The following is a 20,513-nucleotide window of genomic DNA, read 5'->3' as shown; positions in this document are numbered from 1 at the left end:
TAACAGTATCACTGCCTTGAGGTGTACCGCCTAAACATTTTCTGATGTAGAAATGTTACATTTGTAGAGTTTGTTTTTTTCAACTGAGTAAGAAATTTACCACTCTAAATTTTGTTCCCTAGCAAAGTACTAAATATCAAAAGGAAGCAGAGTGACATCACAATATGCTTTATAGTTCCAACTTTCATGTCAATTAGGAACAAAAGCAAGAAAATTCATGGCTACCACACACTTCACAAGCCATAGTTTACTTTGAAGAGAAATGGTTGTTGAGGGGTTGTGGTGGGCTAAGTAAACAGTGTAAAAAGACAATTTTAACTTACAATTAATCAGTTCTGTATTTCACAGTGCTAAATACACAAAACACATCCAATGTCAGTAGCACAAACAGCTGCAATTTTCATATTGGTGGTAAAGGGAACAACTTTGTGAAAATCATATACCAAATACAGTGCCGAACTGTCAGCTTAGAGTAATTGTCCATGAAAAGGATAGGTTAAAATTAACATAATGTATAATATAAGTCATCACACCCATTTGGATACTTAAAAATATCAGTGACAAATTCATGACAGTGCATAAAGAATCGCATTCCCTCTCAACAGACAAGTTTTAAGTCTATTTCAACGTATGGAACAAACATATCGTATACCAAAAATTTCAAAATAGTTTAAACAAAGCGATGTTATTACAAATTTGGTTCAAGGAAATGCAATTTCAGCAGCAACATCAACAAAGTTGTTTAATGTCATTATTTTGCAAAACAAAATATTGATGTTCTGTTATTTGTATGTAAATTAGTTTTGCTAATGAACAGTATCTTCGTTATACTCCAAATACATCGCCGTGCAGGTATTTGGAATGTCACTAGTTTGCTCATTTCCAACAAAACTTACAAAAAATATACGTAATTCTTGAAGGCAATGTACAAGATCGGTAACAGGGAAGACGTGTAAAACAAATTATACAGAATTTAAAATACTTATGTCTCACGTCAGAATTTCCTTAGTCCACAATGTGACAGTAAGATACCATTCCGTAGACTCGACACAGAGAGAGTTTCATAATGCTTCATAAATATTCAACATAATATATTACCAATCATGACTGTTAGATAAGATAATTTACCAAAACAATGATGCCAAATCACTGGGATGTGGTGTTTTCTGCAAAGTAACCACAATTCTTCAACTTGCCACCTTCTCAGCAAAAGCTCACAACTATTTAGAGTCCTGGATGCAGAGTTAGTTTCACATAGTGAAAGAAAGACTCATGAATAACTGGCTTGAGGAGGGAGGGAGAGAGGAAAACTTTACAAAAATGAATAAGCAGTTGTCACTTACGTAAAAATTCAAGTGCACTTAGTACATAATGGGTAAGATTATAGAATGAGGAAAGCATAGGTAATTACTCCACTAATCAAATACAGAAAATCTCACAGGAGACAAATACAAAAGCTGACAACAAGGGTGGCTTTCCTTTCAGGGTGGCAGTATGATCAACTTGTGCTTCTTGAAAACTTGTTAGCAATTTCATCTCACCAAACATAATTGACTGGACATTGTAACTGATTTCCCAAGTATTCCGTTCAGACAATATACAACTATCTTCTCAACAAATCAGCCTGATATGCTAACATCTTTCTTATTCAAAGATTTAATTTCCTCTTCATCAAGAATGAAAAACTAGTGTCCACATTTCAACACTCAGATTCGGAACAGTATTCAGCAATTTCCTTAAGTTGCATATTATTCCAAGGAATCCACACAACTTCTGTGTTTTCGATTCATTCCACATGTGTCCTATTACCTTCCATAAGGTGTTTCAATTTACTACATTGCGAAGAAAGCTAGAGGTAGTGTGAGTTTTAATCATTACCATCAAAGAAAGTGACCAAGAAAATTGTTACAAAGCGCTATCGATAAACAGACATGTAAGACCAACAATGTATCTCAAGCTTTCAAACAAAATTTATTCATAGAAAATGTCATACTCTTATTACACCTGATTTTATTTTTATTCGTGTTCACCTGTCCTTACAGTCACATCATTTACTTCTCAGTTAAATTCTGTTTCTATCTTCACAGCCTTACATCAATTTTATTTCATTAACCAATGTTGATATTGGCTTTGCTTCTGACCCTCACTGGCACTTTCCATTCTGCCTATAGGCAACTACTAGCTCAGAAATTGATGTTCTAGCCACACTGCTACATTATCTTTGATCAAGCCCAACTGCTCTCTATGACTGCCACCCACACACAAAATGTTTAGTGTGGTCACATTCCCAGAAATGCTCATTATATAAATTAAATTAAAAAGGAAGCTTTTAACTTTCTGCACTGATCATTATTTACAACCTCTTCTGTAAGGCACAAAGCTATCGTGCCTTCCTGAAGTAGGAAGAATGTCTTAATATTTTACCATTTTTTTCTTTTTTTTACAAATTATAAATAAATCATTTTTCTGTGGATGAATTTTGTTACAACTGATTACTGCTGACACTTCAAAGTTGATGTAAAGGAACATTTAAAATATGTACATTTAAAAACTCATGTATAAAACTATTAAGTACACCGTCATTTTTTTTCTCACAGTCACAGACTGTGGTATATGCTAATTACATCAAGTAACAAATATACATTTGTACTTTCAAAATTGAAACATCTCTGTTGGAAGGCAGTGGTAAAAACAAAAGTCCAACACTTAGCAGGCAGAGACAAATGACACTCCTTTGGAGATGCTATTAGTTTCACAGACAGTTCTTTTGAGTGGTGAACAACTTCAGCAATTTGGCTGAGCAATGATGATTCAACATTCTGTAACACTCACTTTTTGCAGCACTTCTCAAAACTACTCTACATTTAATGGTCAATACGGATACCAACTTTTATGTTTATTGCAACTTCTTGGAAGAAATATCTGGAAAATACTTTTATCCACATATATAAAACTTTAATCTTGAGGAAAACCTATACCAGCACAGATGGGTTATTCAGTAAATGAAATCGCTGAAATAAACTACTGGAAATTAAATCACTAACAACTTCATAGAACAATTTGCAATGTAATTTTTTTTCTTTACAGATAAGCAACTGACTTGTGAAAGCTGAAATCCCAAGACAATGATATTTATAAATATGATTCCACTGTTGCAAATAGTAGAAAAAAAAAACAGTTAAAATTTAAATATTGTTTACATAAATTACTGGATAAAATCATTTTCATTTTGTTCACTGCTTTTGAAATTTCTTTCTATGCTGTTTTCATACTATTCCTTTAACATTTTGATCTTAACAAAAGTAACATAGACTACTTGTAACAGCAATTATAAAAACTTTTTACTATAATTACAGGAATAAAGATTTTATACACATTACAAAACATATTTTTCATAAAACCTTATGTACACCAAACAGTACAACGAGAAAAAACAGGCATTCTACATTACTCAACAATGTTCCATAGTGCCACAATTAATACATTATGTACTCTCAAACTTCAAATAACTGCTACTACATGACAAGGACATAGTCACAAGTCTAACAGCTTCTTATAGAAGATAATTTCACAATGTAAATTCATGATTAAATATTAGTTTCACAGATAGCTCAAATGACACCACTGCCAACCTTCAACAAGGAAACAATTAGTCAATTCATTGCAATGCCAATGATTCACAGCTGACATGTGGCAGGTTGGAACATTAAAGACAACAGATTGTTGCCTAAAAATAATTCCTCATTTAAAAAGAAATTGAGCTTCTCAGCTTTCATACTGTGATCACAATATACCATCACTTTTCCCATCAAATACAGTGCAGTACAAGCAGGGCACCTATCAGTCTCTGCAAATCTGTGCAATCCCGTAACTCATTACATTCTTGGTCATCTCTCTCATTTATAGTAGTTTCACTCTTCTGATAAGCCCTGGGTATCAGAAACTGGAGTACATAACTGATAAGCAGAAATTTTGAAGTACTTGCCAAGTTGAACATCTCTCCAGGTATGTGCAGTTAACAACAGTCATTTAAATGGTGGCGATTATTCGTGTGATCAGAAAAAGCAAATCTTCGAACTCTGGTTTTGAATGTCTGCCCTCACTCTATATGTGGCCAATCAGTGTTTCTTTTCATTCCATATACGAAATGCACATAAGATGGACAAGAGATCTGTCCCAATTATGTATCAGTTAAAACAGTTTTAGTTTGGCTAAGCAGACCATGTAACTGCTGGAAGCAATAACTTTTGATCAACAGTGACTGCTAATTAATTACAAGTTTTATTTGTGCAAATAATTGCATAGACCTTTTAATTACAATGGGCATGCATGAGTACATTTAAACAAAGAACCTGAAACAGTATCCTCAGTTGGTTCACAGATAATTGGTTCTATTGCAGTGTTTAGCAACAACTGACAGTGGAAAGGGTGTGCTAATATTGAATTTTGAGTCACAGGGATACGACATGTGACGAAATGCTGGCATGGCAAGAGTGTTTCACAATGTGACTGCCATTGTTTTAACTTATTGTCTTTAGTTTCATGAAAGAAAAGCTACCTGACCAGTAACACATAACCCATCATTGATTTCACATTTTCAAAATAAAAAGGCAAGAATTATCTTGGATGTAGACATTCCAGAATATAATAAAATGGAAAAAATACAATGATGAGCACTTGTCAACACTTTTAGACAATAATTGTGTGTTTTCACCCAGTGAGGACTTATCCGATTACAACAACAAAAAAGTTTAATTTTTTTATGTGGTCTATTTCCAGAGACTCCATGTGCACACTTCCCAATCACACATATTTAAATTAATCAATGAAATACTATAAAAATGATTCTACAAGCTAAATTACACATGTTACAAGTACAAATATTTACATTTACTCTAGCATACAGCAATGAACTGCTGAATGCTAAACATTTAGTCCACTCCTCCAAAATTATGCGAATACAATTCACTCTCTTGAAATTGTTCTACACATTTTGGAGGATTCATTTAACACACATGACATAACAAATTTTTAACAGTCTTGTAAACCAAGAATAAAAACTACACAAAATATGCATAAATACTGTTAAACTGCCGAAGCAGCAGAGAGAGTCACTGTCATTTGTAGTCTTCTCAAATAAAGGGAAGACTAAGAGCGTCTAAAAACTGTCCTGCAAAGGTAAAGATGACATAATAAACCCAGCCAGCCACTGCCATTATTTACAAAGAGGTTTCTTTGATAGACATGATTAATATTAATCATTCTCTGTGGATACAGGCTGCAGTATTCACTGCTCCCTCTTGAACAATCATATTATAAAAAAAAACAAGTTGTCACTGAATTTACCAGATTGTCATAAATAGCTGCATCTCACCTGTGAGACACCACACAACTCAAACACTGTTTAAGAATACCACTGCCTTTACATCTCAGTTGTGATCACTGAGCTAACAAAAATTTCACAAATCTTAATTTCATTGTTGCACAAAATTTCACACACACGAAGACACGCATTACGATGAGTGCATTCGCCTTCACACATCTTGTGCAACATTAGTAGCCCTATGACAAGTCAAACATATTCCATTCACCACCTGCCTTCTGACAGTCTGATGGCCTCACCTCAATGACAAGTGTTGATCCCAGGTTATCTGCATCCACTTGTGAACTAGTTGATGTTACAGGAACACTGCTGATGTTTGTTCTTGCTTCCACTTGCAGGTTGTTATTCTGTTGAAGTTCCCTACAAAATATTAATGTTTGTTAAATAGCTTGAAACGTATATCTACAGAGATGATTATGTAAAAAGATATGACAAGCACTATCAGAGGAGAGGCTAAAAACATTGGGAAAAGTGAGCAAACACACGTGAAATGTTACAATAAAACAATGGATCCATTATGTGACACCAGATAAACTTTCATTAGGTTACAAACATAACAAAACAGTTAATTTTTCATTATTTGTTCTCAGGATGACTACACCCATTAATTTATGACAAATGAAATAATTTCACTGCCAAATACAATGAAAAATCAAAGTCAAATACGGGGAAAACAGATGTTTCCTCTTACGTAGGATGAAGCCCTCGACAGCACCACAAAATAAATACACTGGTGGAAAAAAAAAAAAAAAAAAATCCCTACACCAAGGAGGAGTAGTGCGAGATAGATAAAAGTTAGTAGGTGCGATCCTAAATCTTAAAGATGACGTGTATTTAAATTTAGCATCACTTGCAGTGCCACTATGAAGATGCAAATCAGGTCTGCTTTAAATACATACTGTAATGGTCATAAGTGTTAGTTAATCCTGAGATTGGACATAGAGACGATGTTAGTTAAGAATGACTTCAATATGACAAAGATGCCATAATCAACAGTTCACTGTGTTTGAACGAGGTATTATAATGGGGCTACGAGAAGCTGGATGTTCCTTCCACAATATTGCAGAAAGACTTGGCAGGAATGTAGCCACTGAACACGATTGCTGGCAGTGTTGGTCATAGGAAGATACGGTCACAATAAGACTGGGCTCTGGACGGCAACGTGACGCTACCGAGGGGGAAGACCGTCACGTGCGGCAAATGGCTGTGGTGAATCAAATTGCATTTGGAACAACAATTTGAGCGGCAGTTGATATCACAGTAGCACAAAAACTGTTACAAATTAATTAATTCAAGGACAAGTCCGAGCCAGAGACTCGGTAGCACACATTCCACTGACGCTAAACCACCGTTTGGGTCTTCAGTGGCGTCAAATAAGAGTTCGTTGGAGGGTGGAGTGAAGCGACATCGCTGTGGCAGGAAAAAGACCCTGCAAGAACGGGACCGACGATGACTGAAGGGAATTCTCCAACGTGACAGAAAAGCAACCCTTCCGCAAACTGCTGCATATTTCAATGCTGGGCAATTGGCAAGTGTCAGCATGCGAACCATTCAACGAATCTTCATCATAGATATGGGCTTTCGGAGCCAAAGGCCCACTCGTATACCCTCGATGACTGCACGACACACAGCTTTACGCCTCTCCTAGGCCCGTCAACACTGACATTGGACTGTCGATGATAGGAACACGTTGCCTGGTGGGACGATTGTATCAAGAGGACGGATGTGTACAGGTACAGAGACAACCTCATGAATCCATGGACCCTGCATGACAGCAGGGGACTGTTCAAGCTGGTGGAGGCTCTGTAATGGTGTGGGGCGTGCGCAGTTGGGGTGATATGGGACCCCGCAATACGTCTAGATACAATTCTGACAGGCGACAAATACGTAAGTATCTTGTCTCATCACCTGTTTCCATTCATGTCCATTGTGCATTCCGACAGACCTGGGCAATTCCAGCAGGACAATTCGACACTCACATGTCCAGGATTACAACAGAGTGACTCCAGAGAACACTCTTCTGAGTTGCAACTTCCTCTTCAGAAGAGATCTCCACCCCCTTGTACTCTTATGGAATTATGACAGATTTGTAAGATTAATGGTGTCAGTTTCCTCCAGTACTACTTCTGACATTAGTCTGTGTGTGTGTGTGTGTGTGTGTGTGTGTGTGTGTGTGTGTGAGAGAGAGAGAGAGAGAGAGAGAGAGAGAGAGAGAGAGAGAGAGAGAGAGAGAGAGAGAGAGAGAGAGAGAGAGAGGGGGGGGGGGGGAGATCAAACTGCAGAAGATTGTTGTTAGAACAGCTGGAACTTTTCCTCACTTCTGGAATTTATTACAATAACAAAATCAGACTCAGTCACAGCAGCTGAGAGGGCATCAGAAAAACAACTGAACAGATTTGTGGCTCAATTCCCATGCCACTGCGCAACATAGTTCAGATCGCATGTAAATCTGTTGACACCCTGATAACTAGTTGGAGTTCACATGTCAGGAGAAGGCAAGGGCACCTCCAACATCACGCCTAGTAAGCATCACATCGAATAGCAAAGTTTGAATTTTTGAAACCTTTTTAATTAAGACTCAGTATTAACAGGGTAACATTTACACAACTAAAATGTATAGAGTCCATAATTTTGGGCTGGAACTCTGAAGATGATGACTGCCAGTCTCCATTGAACATTACACGTTTAGATAAACACTTAGAAAATAGTCTGTTGAAACCGATATTAATGTTAATATGATTTATCAGTTAAGTCACTTTCTCATACCAAATTTTTTAAACTGATGTGCAATATGTATGACCTCGACATCCTCTGTAGGTAATGCATTTGGTGAAAATGGATCCAAATAGACACACCCACTACATCCATGTATTATAATACGTGTGACAACCTTAATGGGGGAGGGGGGGTGGGACAACAACTTTCCATCCCCTGCAACAATAACACACAAAAATAAGAAGCTTTTTGCTGATAGCAATTTAGAACAGCACTGCTTCTTATTTTTGATGACTACAAAAGTGTCCTACTAATAATAATAATAATAATAATAATAATAATAATGATAATAATAATAATAAGTAGTAGTAGTAGTAGTAGTAGTAGAAGAAGAAGAAGAAGAATGCACAACTTACAGTTTCTTCTTCACTGAGCCTGAATGAAACCTGCCCCCTTCTCCTCTGATGCGGTTCATTGCGTGACGATGCCTTGATTCATGTAGGTATTTCTGTAAGAGAAATTACAACAGAGTTTTAGTAAGGATTATTTTGTCACATAAAGAAATTGTTGCTTGGCAGCAGTGAATTGTTAATGTTAGTAGAACAACCCCAACACTTTTGAAGATAAGCAGAAGTATTTTGCAGGCAAGTTGGTAACTATCAGATTGTAAACATTACAACCAGAATGGTAATTCCTGGGTGGAATAATATGTAAAATAAGGAAAAGGCTACCATTCACCTACAGCATACTGAGGAGCATAGATAATTTTTAACAGAAAACAGGCATTTGCTCTAAGTTTTGAACCCTTGCTCTTTTTCTAATAAAAGTCCCCCCCACCCCCCACCGGCCCCCACTTACACACACAAATGTACACTCCTGCAATCACAAGCTGATGAGATTTTAAATATGAACTCACATTTATTGGTGCACTGAAGGAAGTGCAATTGAGAACAGAGTGAGACAGGGTGGTGTCCTACCCTCCATGTAGTTAGATATGTACAGAGCAGGCATGAAAGGAAACTTTAAGGGAGAAAACAGAAACTTTTAGGTTTACCAAGGACTTTGCAATTCTGTCAAATTTTAAAGGACATGTTAAATAAGCTGAGTGAAATTTAGAGCTTCTTGAAAACTGGTTATAAGATGAACATGAATAAAAGTCACACAATGATAAAGAACAGTAGTGTTGTCAGGTGGTACTGTGGCTTTAGATTAAGAAATGAGATAATGCAGTCAATGAGTTTTGCTATTTGAGACACAAAATGAATGCCTATGTCCATGATAAAGATATAAATTTTAGACTGGAAATAGCAAGAAAATCTCATCTGAAAAAAGAGAAATATGTTGACATTTAACATCATTTGAAGTGTTAGACCAGACCACTGATGACAATGACCATCATAATTATCATTTGAAAGTGAAACATTTTTTGTACTTTATGTATGATATATGGACATAAGATGCACCAAAATACTCTGACTGCATCGACTGTTTTCAGCCGGGCGATTGTTTTCCAACAACCAACTGAATCTATTCTTTTCATTTGACTGTTCCCATCACTAGTTTTGACATTGATTTTCTAATAGAAATGTATGCACATTCTTCACATTTAACCCATTAACTGCTCTGGACGTGATTACGAGTGCGCCTTTGTACCTGTCCCTGTGTGCTCTTAACGTGTTTACGCACTCCACCAGCCCTTCTACCTGGTCTACACGTCCAGAGCAGTTAAAGGGTTAACCTATGAAAAAACAGTGTATTTTGCACTGATGTTGAGGTCACCCCAAATAAATAAAAATCCACCCAACAAGGGTCTCGAACCTTCAACCCTGAGATTAAAAGTCTCATGCTCAACCGACTGAGCTAGCCAGGCACACCGACAGCAATTACTGTGAGTACATACAGCTAGTCTACGATGATGAGGTCCCGTACTCTGAGGAGCGTAGGGGATGATGTGGGAGACCCGCACCACTGACTAATCTATACTTATAGCAGAAGTGGCAATGGCTGAAAACAGACCCATGTCCCATGCTTGATGATGCTCTGCCAGCCAAACTTTTTCATGATTTTACATAAGACACTAGTGCAAAAGTTGTGGCAGGTAGTTTGCAGTACAGTAACTACTACTGACTGGACACCCTAAGAACATACTTGGTAGAAAAAGACAACTAAATCCACGTGGCAATCCTGATCTTAAATTGTGTGAAAAGTATCTCTAGCAATAATTAGCTTTAAAACTTAAGTACGTTATATTTTAGTTACAATGCAGTTTTCATGTTTCTTATTTCTGGAACAAAAATTTGGGTCGTTTCCGAAAATGAGGAGACTATAAATGCATTTGCCATCGATAACTGCATTTTCCATTGCCAAATAACTAAACTGTTTGCAGAAAAATTATGGAAAAACACCAGTAACTTAAGCTAACATTCCTGTAACACATGTTAGCTTCACCATACTTCTAGCCAGTGATGTCACAAGAGCTTCAGCCAGTGTTTCTGACCACATGCCCAAATCTTTTAATGATTTTTAAGCTTTAGTTACATGAAAATACTTTGTGAGAATATTGACCAAAAATGCTATTTGAATTGTATAATTGTTCAGAACAACAACAATTCAGAACATATTTCTAACTTACAAAAACAGCCTGCTGTAGGTCACCATTCTCCCCCCCCCCCCCCCCCCCCCCTCAAATCATTGTTTGATGTCATTGAAGTTACTTTTTTCATTAAAAAGTTATAAATATTTTACAACTTGAACTGAAACACTCCAACACAGTTTTACATCAACACTTACTCATGACTTCCTGTGCATTTTGAATTAAGACCAATTTAGTCAAAAATTCTTTGGGTATCAATGAGTTGCCTCAAAAAACGCAGTTCAAGTTGTAGAATATTTGTAAGTTTTTAAATAAAAAGTAACTTTGCTGTCGCTGAGCAAACCCTCCATAAGATGACAATGTTTGATGCCTCCAGAATCACAAGGCTGTAATATTGATGCTAAGAGTGAAAAAGTAATTTAAATTGCAAATCACAGTGACCCTGGAAAACAGTTAATTTCCATGTAATACTATATAGTGTTTGTCATCGGTGTAGACTGTGTGTAGTAGAATACATTATTGATCTGCCATCATTATGTGGGATAGATTCTTATTGGCATGACCAAGTATCATAAATATGAAACAGAATTTAGTATAGTTACATGAAATGATGTTTCTTTCAAATATTTATAAGTAAATCTAACCTAACAACGAGTTTGCAGAGTAACAGGCCTTCAGTCTACAATTCTCTTATTTGAAAGGAACTAATTTAATTTGAGTGCTGGTACTAACATGTTGAAATAAAATTGTTTATACTTTATATTATTGTGTGTTGTTGATTTGGTGTGCTATACTTCAGTGATGTTTCAATTTTTGTTTTTTGATAAGTAGTGTAAGTCTTATTTTTCTATTCTGATTAATTCATCAAAAAATAAATTTGTCTACATAAACATCAGTGTGCTGCAGTGTCTATGTCTTACGTCATTTCAAAGACACAGAAAAACTACTTTTCATCATATTACGAATGTTCTGTCTAAATTATTGAGCAAATGATTCAAGTATTCTAATTTCAGTAATTGCAAGGAATGTCTGCATCTGCAGGCATGATACACAATTACACAATAAAGTTGTATAGGCAGTTTTAAATTATGTATGCCACTCCTGTAATCCACTGATATTGCAGTGAAGTTTATATAACTGGACTGGCAATGATTTGTATGTGTTCCCATTTTGATTTGGTATACAGGCTGATAGCCTTTCTTCCGAAATACATAGGTATGTGATCATACAATCAAGTGATTTAACCGATCACAGTTTGGGGACATTATATACTCTTACTTGATAAATGTAGCTTATATAACAGCCAACCATTCGTAAAATAATTAGATATTTAACAGGCCCGTGAGTATGTGAGCATTAATTTTAGTCTTTCAGAGTTTTTCTCAGAAGCTGCAATGAAGGCAAAGCACTTTTACTGTTTGTAGCAGACCATAATTGTAATTTCTCATAACTAGGGACCAGAAAAATTCGCATTTTGTGATAATGCGAAATGGATGCAAATTCTCCCTAAAAATAAAAAACCATGAAATTACCTAACAGACACTATTTCGCAGCAAATTGTGTTCAGAGGAAATACGTTATCAGCAATAATTTGAAACAGTTTTGCTTCTGGCATATTAATATAAAAAAACGTAACCCATTTTCAGTTACTAGTATTGTACATCATCTGGCAAAGTCAATTTGGAAAGATAATGTGCATCAAACCTGTGTGCAAAATAAAAAGCACATGAACGCGACGATGTACCAATGCATTCTATGCTCTGGTGCCATGCCAGTTGTGGGCAGTTAAGTGGTCTATTTAAGGTAGAAACTGAGTAATGCAATGTGGTACCCAGCCTTGGGACATAGCATTTTATAAGAAAGAAACGCATATGTTGTTTGTTAGCTGAAGTTCGAAAGTTGCATAATGTGGATGTTCTGAAAGGCAGTTATGTCTAATACTGCTAGAGGTCGGGCCTGAACTATCTTGTTAACAATATGCTGCTAACCTCAACAAGCAATTGCGCACTAGCCGTTCCCAAATGCCTTGTGCATTGCTCATTTTCTTTTCTTATTTGAAATGAGTGAAGCAATTAATCCTGGTTCATTAAGTGTTTCTATTACAACCCTTACAACACCAGAAGATACTGGCAATCCCTGTGACAATCTGTCAGTTACACTTTCACAAAATATAGGTTTAGGTTTCTGCCTTAAGAGAAGGAGATGGGGCTTGTTTCCCTGCGCCACTCCTCTCCCCTCAGGTGGTCAAAATTCTAGTTTGTCTACACTCGGGGCCAGCTGCAACTCCGTAGTGTCCGCACTCTGTGTTATAGTGATAGGAAAACAAAATGTGTCTCCCCTAGCGTTCGAATTTTATTACTTTCGGTTCTAATTCTACACTAATCACCTTGTCACGGCTATGAATGCCCATGAAATGTATAAATTAATATACTACAGATTTAGTAAAGTGGGAAAAGATAAAGAATGAGTAGAAAACACCTTAAAATTTTGCAAAATGTATGAGAAATTTGTCACAAATAAATGCACATTTTACCAAAAATATCTGCTACATTTTATGTTCCCTCACGACACATTAACAGCACAACAATGAGAATAACCAATATCAATTCTACTTACAGGTCGCTCTTTTGGTATTCTTCCTTCTGCTTCTAATTTTGCTCGGGCTTGACGGCGTTTCAGTATACGTCTATACTGCTTTGCATTTACATACAAAGGTTCTTCTTCCAGAAATTCTGCACCACCTGGAAGGGGCACTCGTTGAAACTGGTGCACACCACTTGCACCCGGCACCATCTGTTTGGAGACAGAACAGAAACCAAAATAATATTTAATGATTTATAAATTCACAAATTAATATGTTTCTATAGCATCCCCAGTTTTATTTGCATTTTATAAATTCAAAAATATTGCCTTAACATAATTTAGAAATTGTTGGTCACAGGTAATAAACAGAAAGCTAGGGCTACATAGATATAAAATGCGGTCGCTTTGATCTTTGGAGAAGATTACTCACTTCAATATCTAAATAAATCACAAAATTCAAATCATTGTACAGATTTATTTCAGTTGGACAGATGACCAGTTTCTCATAATCCTGCTTCCTTATTGTATGAGATGCTTGCTAGTTATGACATGCACACAACCAACTGATATCAACATGAGCTGGTAGCTTCCAGTACAATGGAAACTTATGAACGGCCTGTAACATTTCCTGTTCTATGACTAACGCTTGCTGATGGCCTGCCTGTGCAGTGGGACAACAGCTGACAATCCTATCATACCTATGTTTCTTCTGTATACCGAGTTCTTATCCCTTGTACTTTCAGGCATTTTTGCAGAACTGCTACTACTTTTAACATTAAAGTTTGTTTTTGTGTGTCATTAAACACACTTGGTTTCGTAAGTTAACTACTGTATTACATTTTCTTAAATCATTTTAATGAAATTGTCATACGTCATTTGCAAATGCATGAACAATTTGGCTATGAAACTTCCTGGCAGATTAAAACTGTGTGCTGGACCGAGACTCGAACTCGGGACCTATGCCCTTCACGGGCAAGTGCTCTACCAACTGAGCTACCCAAGCACGATTCACGCCTCGTCCTCACAGCTTTACCTCTGCCAGTACCTCGTCTCCTACTTTCCAAACTTTACAGTAGCTCTCTTGCGAACCTAGCAGGTCCTGAGTTTGAGTCTCGGTCCGGCACACAGTTTTAATCTGCCAGGAAGTTTCATATCAGCGCACACTCTGCTGCAGAGTGAAAATCTCATTCTGGAATTTGGCTATGCTTCTTAACAGTTAATTAATGTATGTAAATATTTACTTCTAAAATATCTGTAACTGACCCTCCACTAGCACCAAGATTTGCAACTTTTTCACATTATTTAATTATCACATATTACTAAATTATAATTTAAATTCCTACTTAGCTAAAGACTACATGTCCCTCTCGTCACTGCCATATAAGATAAGGCTTACTTGTTTTTTCATTTGCATATCATAGGTTAATGTCACACTACTAGTTTTTGTACAGTTCCATTCCTCTTAAAAGAATGTCGTTCACCATCATTATCACTACAAATACCTGGAATTATCACTGCTGGCAGTTTCCTGTTCAATTAACCAACTGTTCAATCCACTGATATCTTAGTGTTAATTACTGTGCTAACTAAAACGCTTTAACACAAGAGTGTTGAAAAGGAATCCTTGTCCTTGACCATGTGGTGGGTGTACCGCAGCATATGAACTGCAAATTTTAGTTATCTGAGTGTCCAGTGGCTGGTGCTAGTTGCCTGTTTCCATGGAATTTAGGATTCACTCTCCATCATAGAGTGTTTGTGCTTTCATTTGAAATCAGACCTAGCAACCGTTTATTTGCAACAGTTTTGTTAACTTCAGTTCAGTCTCTGCAATTTGAGTGCCACCGTGCACCTAGGCATATAAGTTTTGTTCAATTTTATATGCTTATGATTTCTTACACATATTCTCAATATTTATTCTTATTTTCAGTTTGAAATTTTTGTTTTATGAATAGATTTATTTCCAGGGAGAGTGATATTGTAACGGATCCTGAAGAAATCCTATAAACACTACCAGCAATTTCGGAAAATGAGTTGATGTGGGAATCTAATGACTACTCTGATATAGAAGAGGAAATTATTGAAAGTGAATATTAACAATTGCAAGTGAGAGATGATGGTCAGGAAACTCCTGTACAAGATGTCACCGCAAGTACCTGAACATTTTATACTGGAAAAGACAATGAAACTATTTGAATTAGCCAACCCCTAACTACCAGAAAACAAGTGTCAAACTTTATCAGCATTTTACATAGGCCAAACAGGACTGCCAAGAATGCACGTGCACATTAAATGCATTTTATCTGTTTATCACTGAAAACATGATAGAAGACATAGTAGCTCATACCAACAGATGGATTTGAAAAAGTAGCTATTTTCGAGCTTGATGATGTACAAATACGACAGTATAAGAAATTCATGCTCTATTTGGGGCATTGTTTTTAACTGGCACAAAAAAGGAAATCATGCACACTGCAGTGAACTGCGGGCATCCAACAGCACTGGTATAACTATCTTACTACAGTTACAAACGTTTGCATTTTCTTCTCAGAGCATTTATTTCACAATATAGAACCATACTACTCACTATCATGACAGCGAATTGGTTGCGATTGATGAAATACTGCATGCTTTTTTGGCCTTTTGTGGGTTTGTACAATACATTCCAAATAAGTTTGCGATGTGTGGTCTTAAAATATACACCATTAGCAAAGCAAAAACATGTTACACCCTAAATTTTGAAGTATATTGTGGCAAGCAGTTAGCTGGGACACACCTAAAATCAAATAAACCTCAAGATGTTATCAAAAGACATAAATCCTATTGAGAGCACAAATAGGAATATCACGACTGACAACTATTACACCATCTATGGACTAGATCAGAATCTACCAGAGAAATAGTTGACAACCATCAGTACTTTGGGGGGGGGGGGGGGGGGGGGGAAATGTGGAATGACATTGAAAATGTGAAGTTTGTAGTAACTTTGGACTATAACAGAATCAAGGGAGAGATGGATACTGTGGATCAGAGGTGCCACTCACATTATTCTATCAACGTCCTGATATCACACGACTCGGTTTGAATACCATCTTTAGCCACAAAAATCCAAATAAAAATAGATGACAGATGTTTCCAAAAAGCTACTGAGCAGTCCTATGTAGCTCATCTGGAACAAATATTGAAACTACGGAAACTTACATGAGATACACAAATATTTCTAGAAAAGTTCAGAAAAGGGGAGCTAGTCTATGATGAACCTAAACCTGGAACATGTCACATATGCAGAAAATTCAGAAATGTCAGGACAAAGACATTGTGCAACAGATGTGGAAACAACATCTGCCAAGAAACACTCTCTTCAGAATTGTGTGTTTCTCCTGTGACGCTGATGATCAGTAGATGAAAATTTGTTCTGATTGAAGATGTTATATACATGAATTATTTTATTTAACTTTTTTTACTATTTTTATTTCAAATAAATAATTAACGCAATGACAAGCTGTTTAGTTTCAGTTTTTACCATCTCACTTGTCTAAAAATGATAATTATGTGAAGACTGAATTGTGGTGTAAATACCACCACACAGTTGCTCACACCCACATCCACCAAAGGGTTAAGATAATATATATGTGTGTGTGTGTGTGTGTGGGGGGGGGGGGGGAAGGGGGGGGGGGAAGAATGGGGGAGAGTGATGTACTGTCACACAGTATCTACAGTTATCTGAACTTCTCAAACACCCATGCTGTGTTTTCAATGATGACTATTCCTGCACCCAAATGATGTTAAACTTGAGTTTCTGAGAAGTCTCCGTTTTAGAAGTGACTACCCCCAGGATAGCAACACCAGTTCATTATTGAGATTTAACTGTTTCCTGTAGAATGAAATCTTAGGCAAGGTATTTTTCCCCTCTGAGTAGTAAAGGCATTGTCTTAAGTGTATTTTATATTGCCCCTCTTACACAAAAACTATGAATTTGGTGCGAATGGAGTGGTCTAAAGTTATGGTGATTCTTGTGTACTACTGTGATGGTGTTACCCTAATGCATAATGTTCCTCCACGGCAGACTGTCAATGCACAGTATTACTGTTTGTTTTTGGAGCATCACCTGTGACCGGCTTTGTGAAAGAAGCGGCGACACTTTCTGCACAATCCACCCATCATTTTTCACAACAATGTGCAGGCTCTTACAATACAAGCTGTGGCTGCTCTGTTCGGTCGACAGGACTGCGAAGTACTGTACCATCCACCATATTCCCCTGACTTAAGTCCTTGTGACTTTGATTTGATTCCGAAGATGAAGGAACCACTTCATGGCTTTCGCTTCAGAACTGTTCCAGAGATTCGACAGGCAGTAGACCTCTCCATTCGCACCATCAACAGAACAGGCTCTGCTAATGGTATACTATGCCTTCCACATAGTTGGTAATGGGTTCAACACAATGCTGGTAACTACTTTGAAGGACAGTAACAGGTGCAAACAATTAACTCTTTTGTATCAGTTATGAATAAATAGTTGATACTATTTAAGTTCCAACCCTCATATTTTATTACGTATCCTCACTAATTTTCTTCTAGTCAAATATTTTATCATAAATTACAATTAAGAGCTCCGTTCACTATACGCAGCATTATTGCTGGACAAAAATGTATTTTGACAATGCAGCCAGGAATAAGACAGCACATTATTTGCTGCCATCTTGATGAGTAGTTACTTTGAAAAACGCAAATGACTGAAAGAAGAATACTCAGGATTGCCTATAAAGAAAACAAAATGATTCTAACACTTTGCAAAGTAGGAGCTCAAATACAAAAGGTGCAATATCATTACAAGGAATGACTGGAATGTTTTAATCATTTTCACCTCCCAATAGGTATAAGGAAACACTGATAATTACAAAGCACATGAATACATTCATCAAAAGAATCATATTTCGTCATTTACTCAAATGTGAAACATCTTGAGTATTTTTCCACTGCTGCACTACTGTAAATGGAAGCCTTCAAGAAAATACACTGATTCAGCACAGAATATTATGTGAAGATATACAGACCATAAAGCAAATTTGAAGAGTATAATTGCAAGCCAGTCTCTCTTCCAAAATATCAAATATTCCAAAAGCACAATTTCGTATTCTTGAGACCAAAGAAACATCTGTGTTGCAAATGTAAGGCATTTAATTTGCTGACTGAGAACAAGAAGCTGTTTAAGTAACATCATGACAAACATTTGCACAGAAGTTGCTAGCACAACAAAGCAAATGATGTGGCTATATATTTTGATCTGCATTCTAATGGAATGTGTAGCCAAATATGATACCTCAGGAAACTTGCAATATATAATTTGACCATATACAATACCATACATATACCATATAACGTGTGATTCCTGAAGAGGGGCAGCAGCCTTTTCAGTAGCTGCAGGCGCAACAGTCTGGATGACTGACTGATCGGGCCTTTTAACACTAACCAAAATGGCCTTGCTGTTCTGGTACTGCGAACGACTGAAAGCAAGGGGAAACTACAGCCGTAATTTTTCCCGAGGGCATGCAGCTTTACTGTATGATTAAATGATGATGGCGTCCTCTTGGGTAAAATCTTCTGGAGGTAAAATAGTCCCCCATTCGGATCTCCGGTCGGGGACTACTCAAGCGGACGTCGTTATCAGGAGAAAGAAAACTGGCGTTCTATGAATCGGAGCGTGGAATGTCAGATCCCTTAATCGGACAGGTAGGTTGGAAAATTTAAAAAGGGAAATGGATAGGTTAATGTTAGATATAGAGGGAATTAGCAAAGTTCAGTGGCAGGAGGAACAAGACTTTTGGTCACGTGAGTACAGAGTTATAAATACAAAATCAAATAGGGGTAATGCAGGAGTAGGTTTAATAACGAATAAAAAAATAGGAGTACGGGTAAGCTACTACAAACAGTACAGTGAACGCATTATTGTGGCCAAGATAGACACGAAGCCCACGACTACTACAGTAGCACAAGTTTATATGCCAACTAGCTCTGCAGATGAAGAAATTGATGAAATGTATGATTGAGATAAAAGAAATTATTCAAGTAATGAAGGGAGACGAAATTTAATAGTCAAGGGTGACGAATTCGAGAGTACAAAAAGGGAGAGAAGGAAACATAGTAGGTGAATATGGATTGGGGCTAAGAAATGAAAGAGGAAGCCGCCTGGTAGAATTTTGCGCAGAGCATAACTTGATCATAGCTAACACTTGCTTCAAGAATCATGAAAGAAGGTTGTATACATGGAAGAACCCTGGAGATACTAAAAGGTATCAGATAGATTATATAATGGTAAGACAGATTTAGGAACCAGGTTTTAAATTGTAAGACATTTCCAGGGGTAGATGTGGTCTCTGACCACAATCTATTGGTTATGAGCTGTAAATTAAAACTGAAGAAACTGCAAAAAGGTGGGAATTTAAGGAGATGGGACCTGGATAAACTGAAAGAACCAGAGGTTGTACAGAGTTTCAGGGAGAACATAAGGGAACAATTGACAGGAATGGGGGAAAAAAATACAGTAGAAGAAGAACGGGTAGCTTTGAGGGATGAAATAGTGAAGGCAGCAGAGGATCAAATAGGTAAAAAGACGAGGGCTAGTAGAAACCCTTGGGTAACAGAAGAAATATTGAATTTAATTCATGAAAGGAGAAAATATTAAAATGCAGTAAATGAAGCAGGCAAAAAGGAATACAAATGTGAAAAATAGCTAAGCAGGCATGGTTTGAGGACAAATGTAAGGATGTAGAGGCTTATCTCACTAGGGGTAAGATCAATACTGCCTACAGGAAAATTAAAGAGACCTTTGGAGACAGGAGAACCACTTGCATGAATATAAAGTGATGGAAACCCAGTTCTAAGCAAAGAAGGGAAAGCAGAAAGGTGGAAGGAGTATATAGATGGTCTATACAAGGGCGATGTACTTGAAGACAATATTATGGAAATGGAAGAGGATGTAGATGAAGACGAAATGCGAGATATGATACTGTGTGAAGAGTTTGACAGAGCACTGAAAGACCTGAGTCGAAACAAGGCCCCCGTAGTACACAACGTTCCATTAGAACTACTGACACCCTTGGGAGAGCCGGTCCTGACAAAACTCTACCATCTGGTGAGCAAGAGTATGAGACAGGCGAAATTCCCTCAGACTTAAAGAAGAATATAATAATTCCAATCCCAAAGAAAGCAGGTGTTGACAGATGTGAAAATTACTGAACTATC

General features: G+C 37.0%; 1 protein-coding gene and 1 non-coding gene across 3 annotated transcripts in view; both read right to left on the bottom strand.

Moving 5' to 3' along the window:
- Positions 1–338: 338 nt before the first annotated feature.
- LOC124622250 (nuclear transcription factor Y subunit alpha) overlaps positions 339–20,513 on the bottom strand; it is a 32,252-nt gene continuing 12,077 nt past the window's right edge. For both annotated transcript variants that reach the window (XM_047147907.1, XM_047147908.1), the window contains exons 6-8: positions 13,308–13,484; positions 8,515–8,606; positions 339–5,743 (exon numbers count right to left, since the gene is read on the bottom strand). In XM_047147907.1, the coding sequence (XP_047003863.1) occupies positions 5,563–5,743; positions 8,515–8,606; positions 13,308–13,484 (450 nt within the window). In that variant the 3' untranslated portion in view covers positions 339–5,562. The remainder of the gene's footprint in view (positions 5,744–8,514; positions 8,607–13,307; positions 13,485–20,513) is intronic.
- Trnak-uuu lies at positions 9,896–9,968 on the bottom strand. The gene has a single exon. It is a non-coding gene; the product is annotated as a tRNA-Lys (tRNA).

Source organism: Schistocerca americana, chromosome 7 (genome assembly GCF_021461395.2).
Source record: "Schistocerca americana isolate TAMUIC-IGC-003095 chromosome 7, iqSchAmer2.1, whole genome shotgun sequence".
NCBI lineage: Eukaryota > Metazoa > Arthropoda > Insecta > Orthoptera > Acrididae > Schistocerca > Schistocerca americana.
The sequence above is the reverse complement of the archived record's forward strand: the minus strand, read 5'-3'. Positions and strand labels throughout refer to the sequence as shown.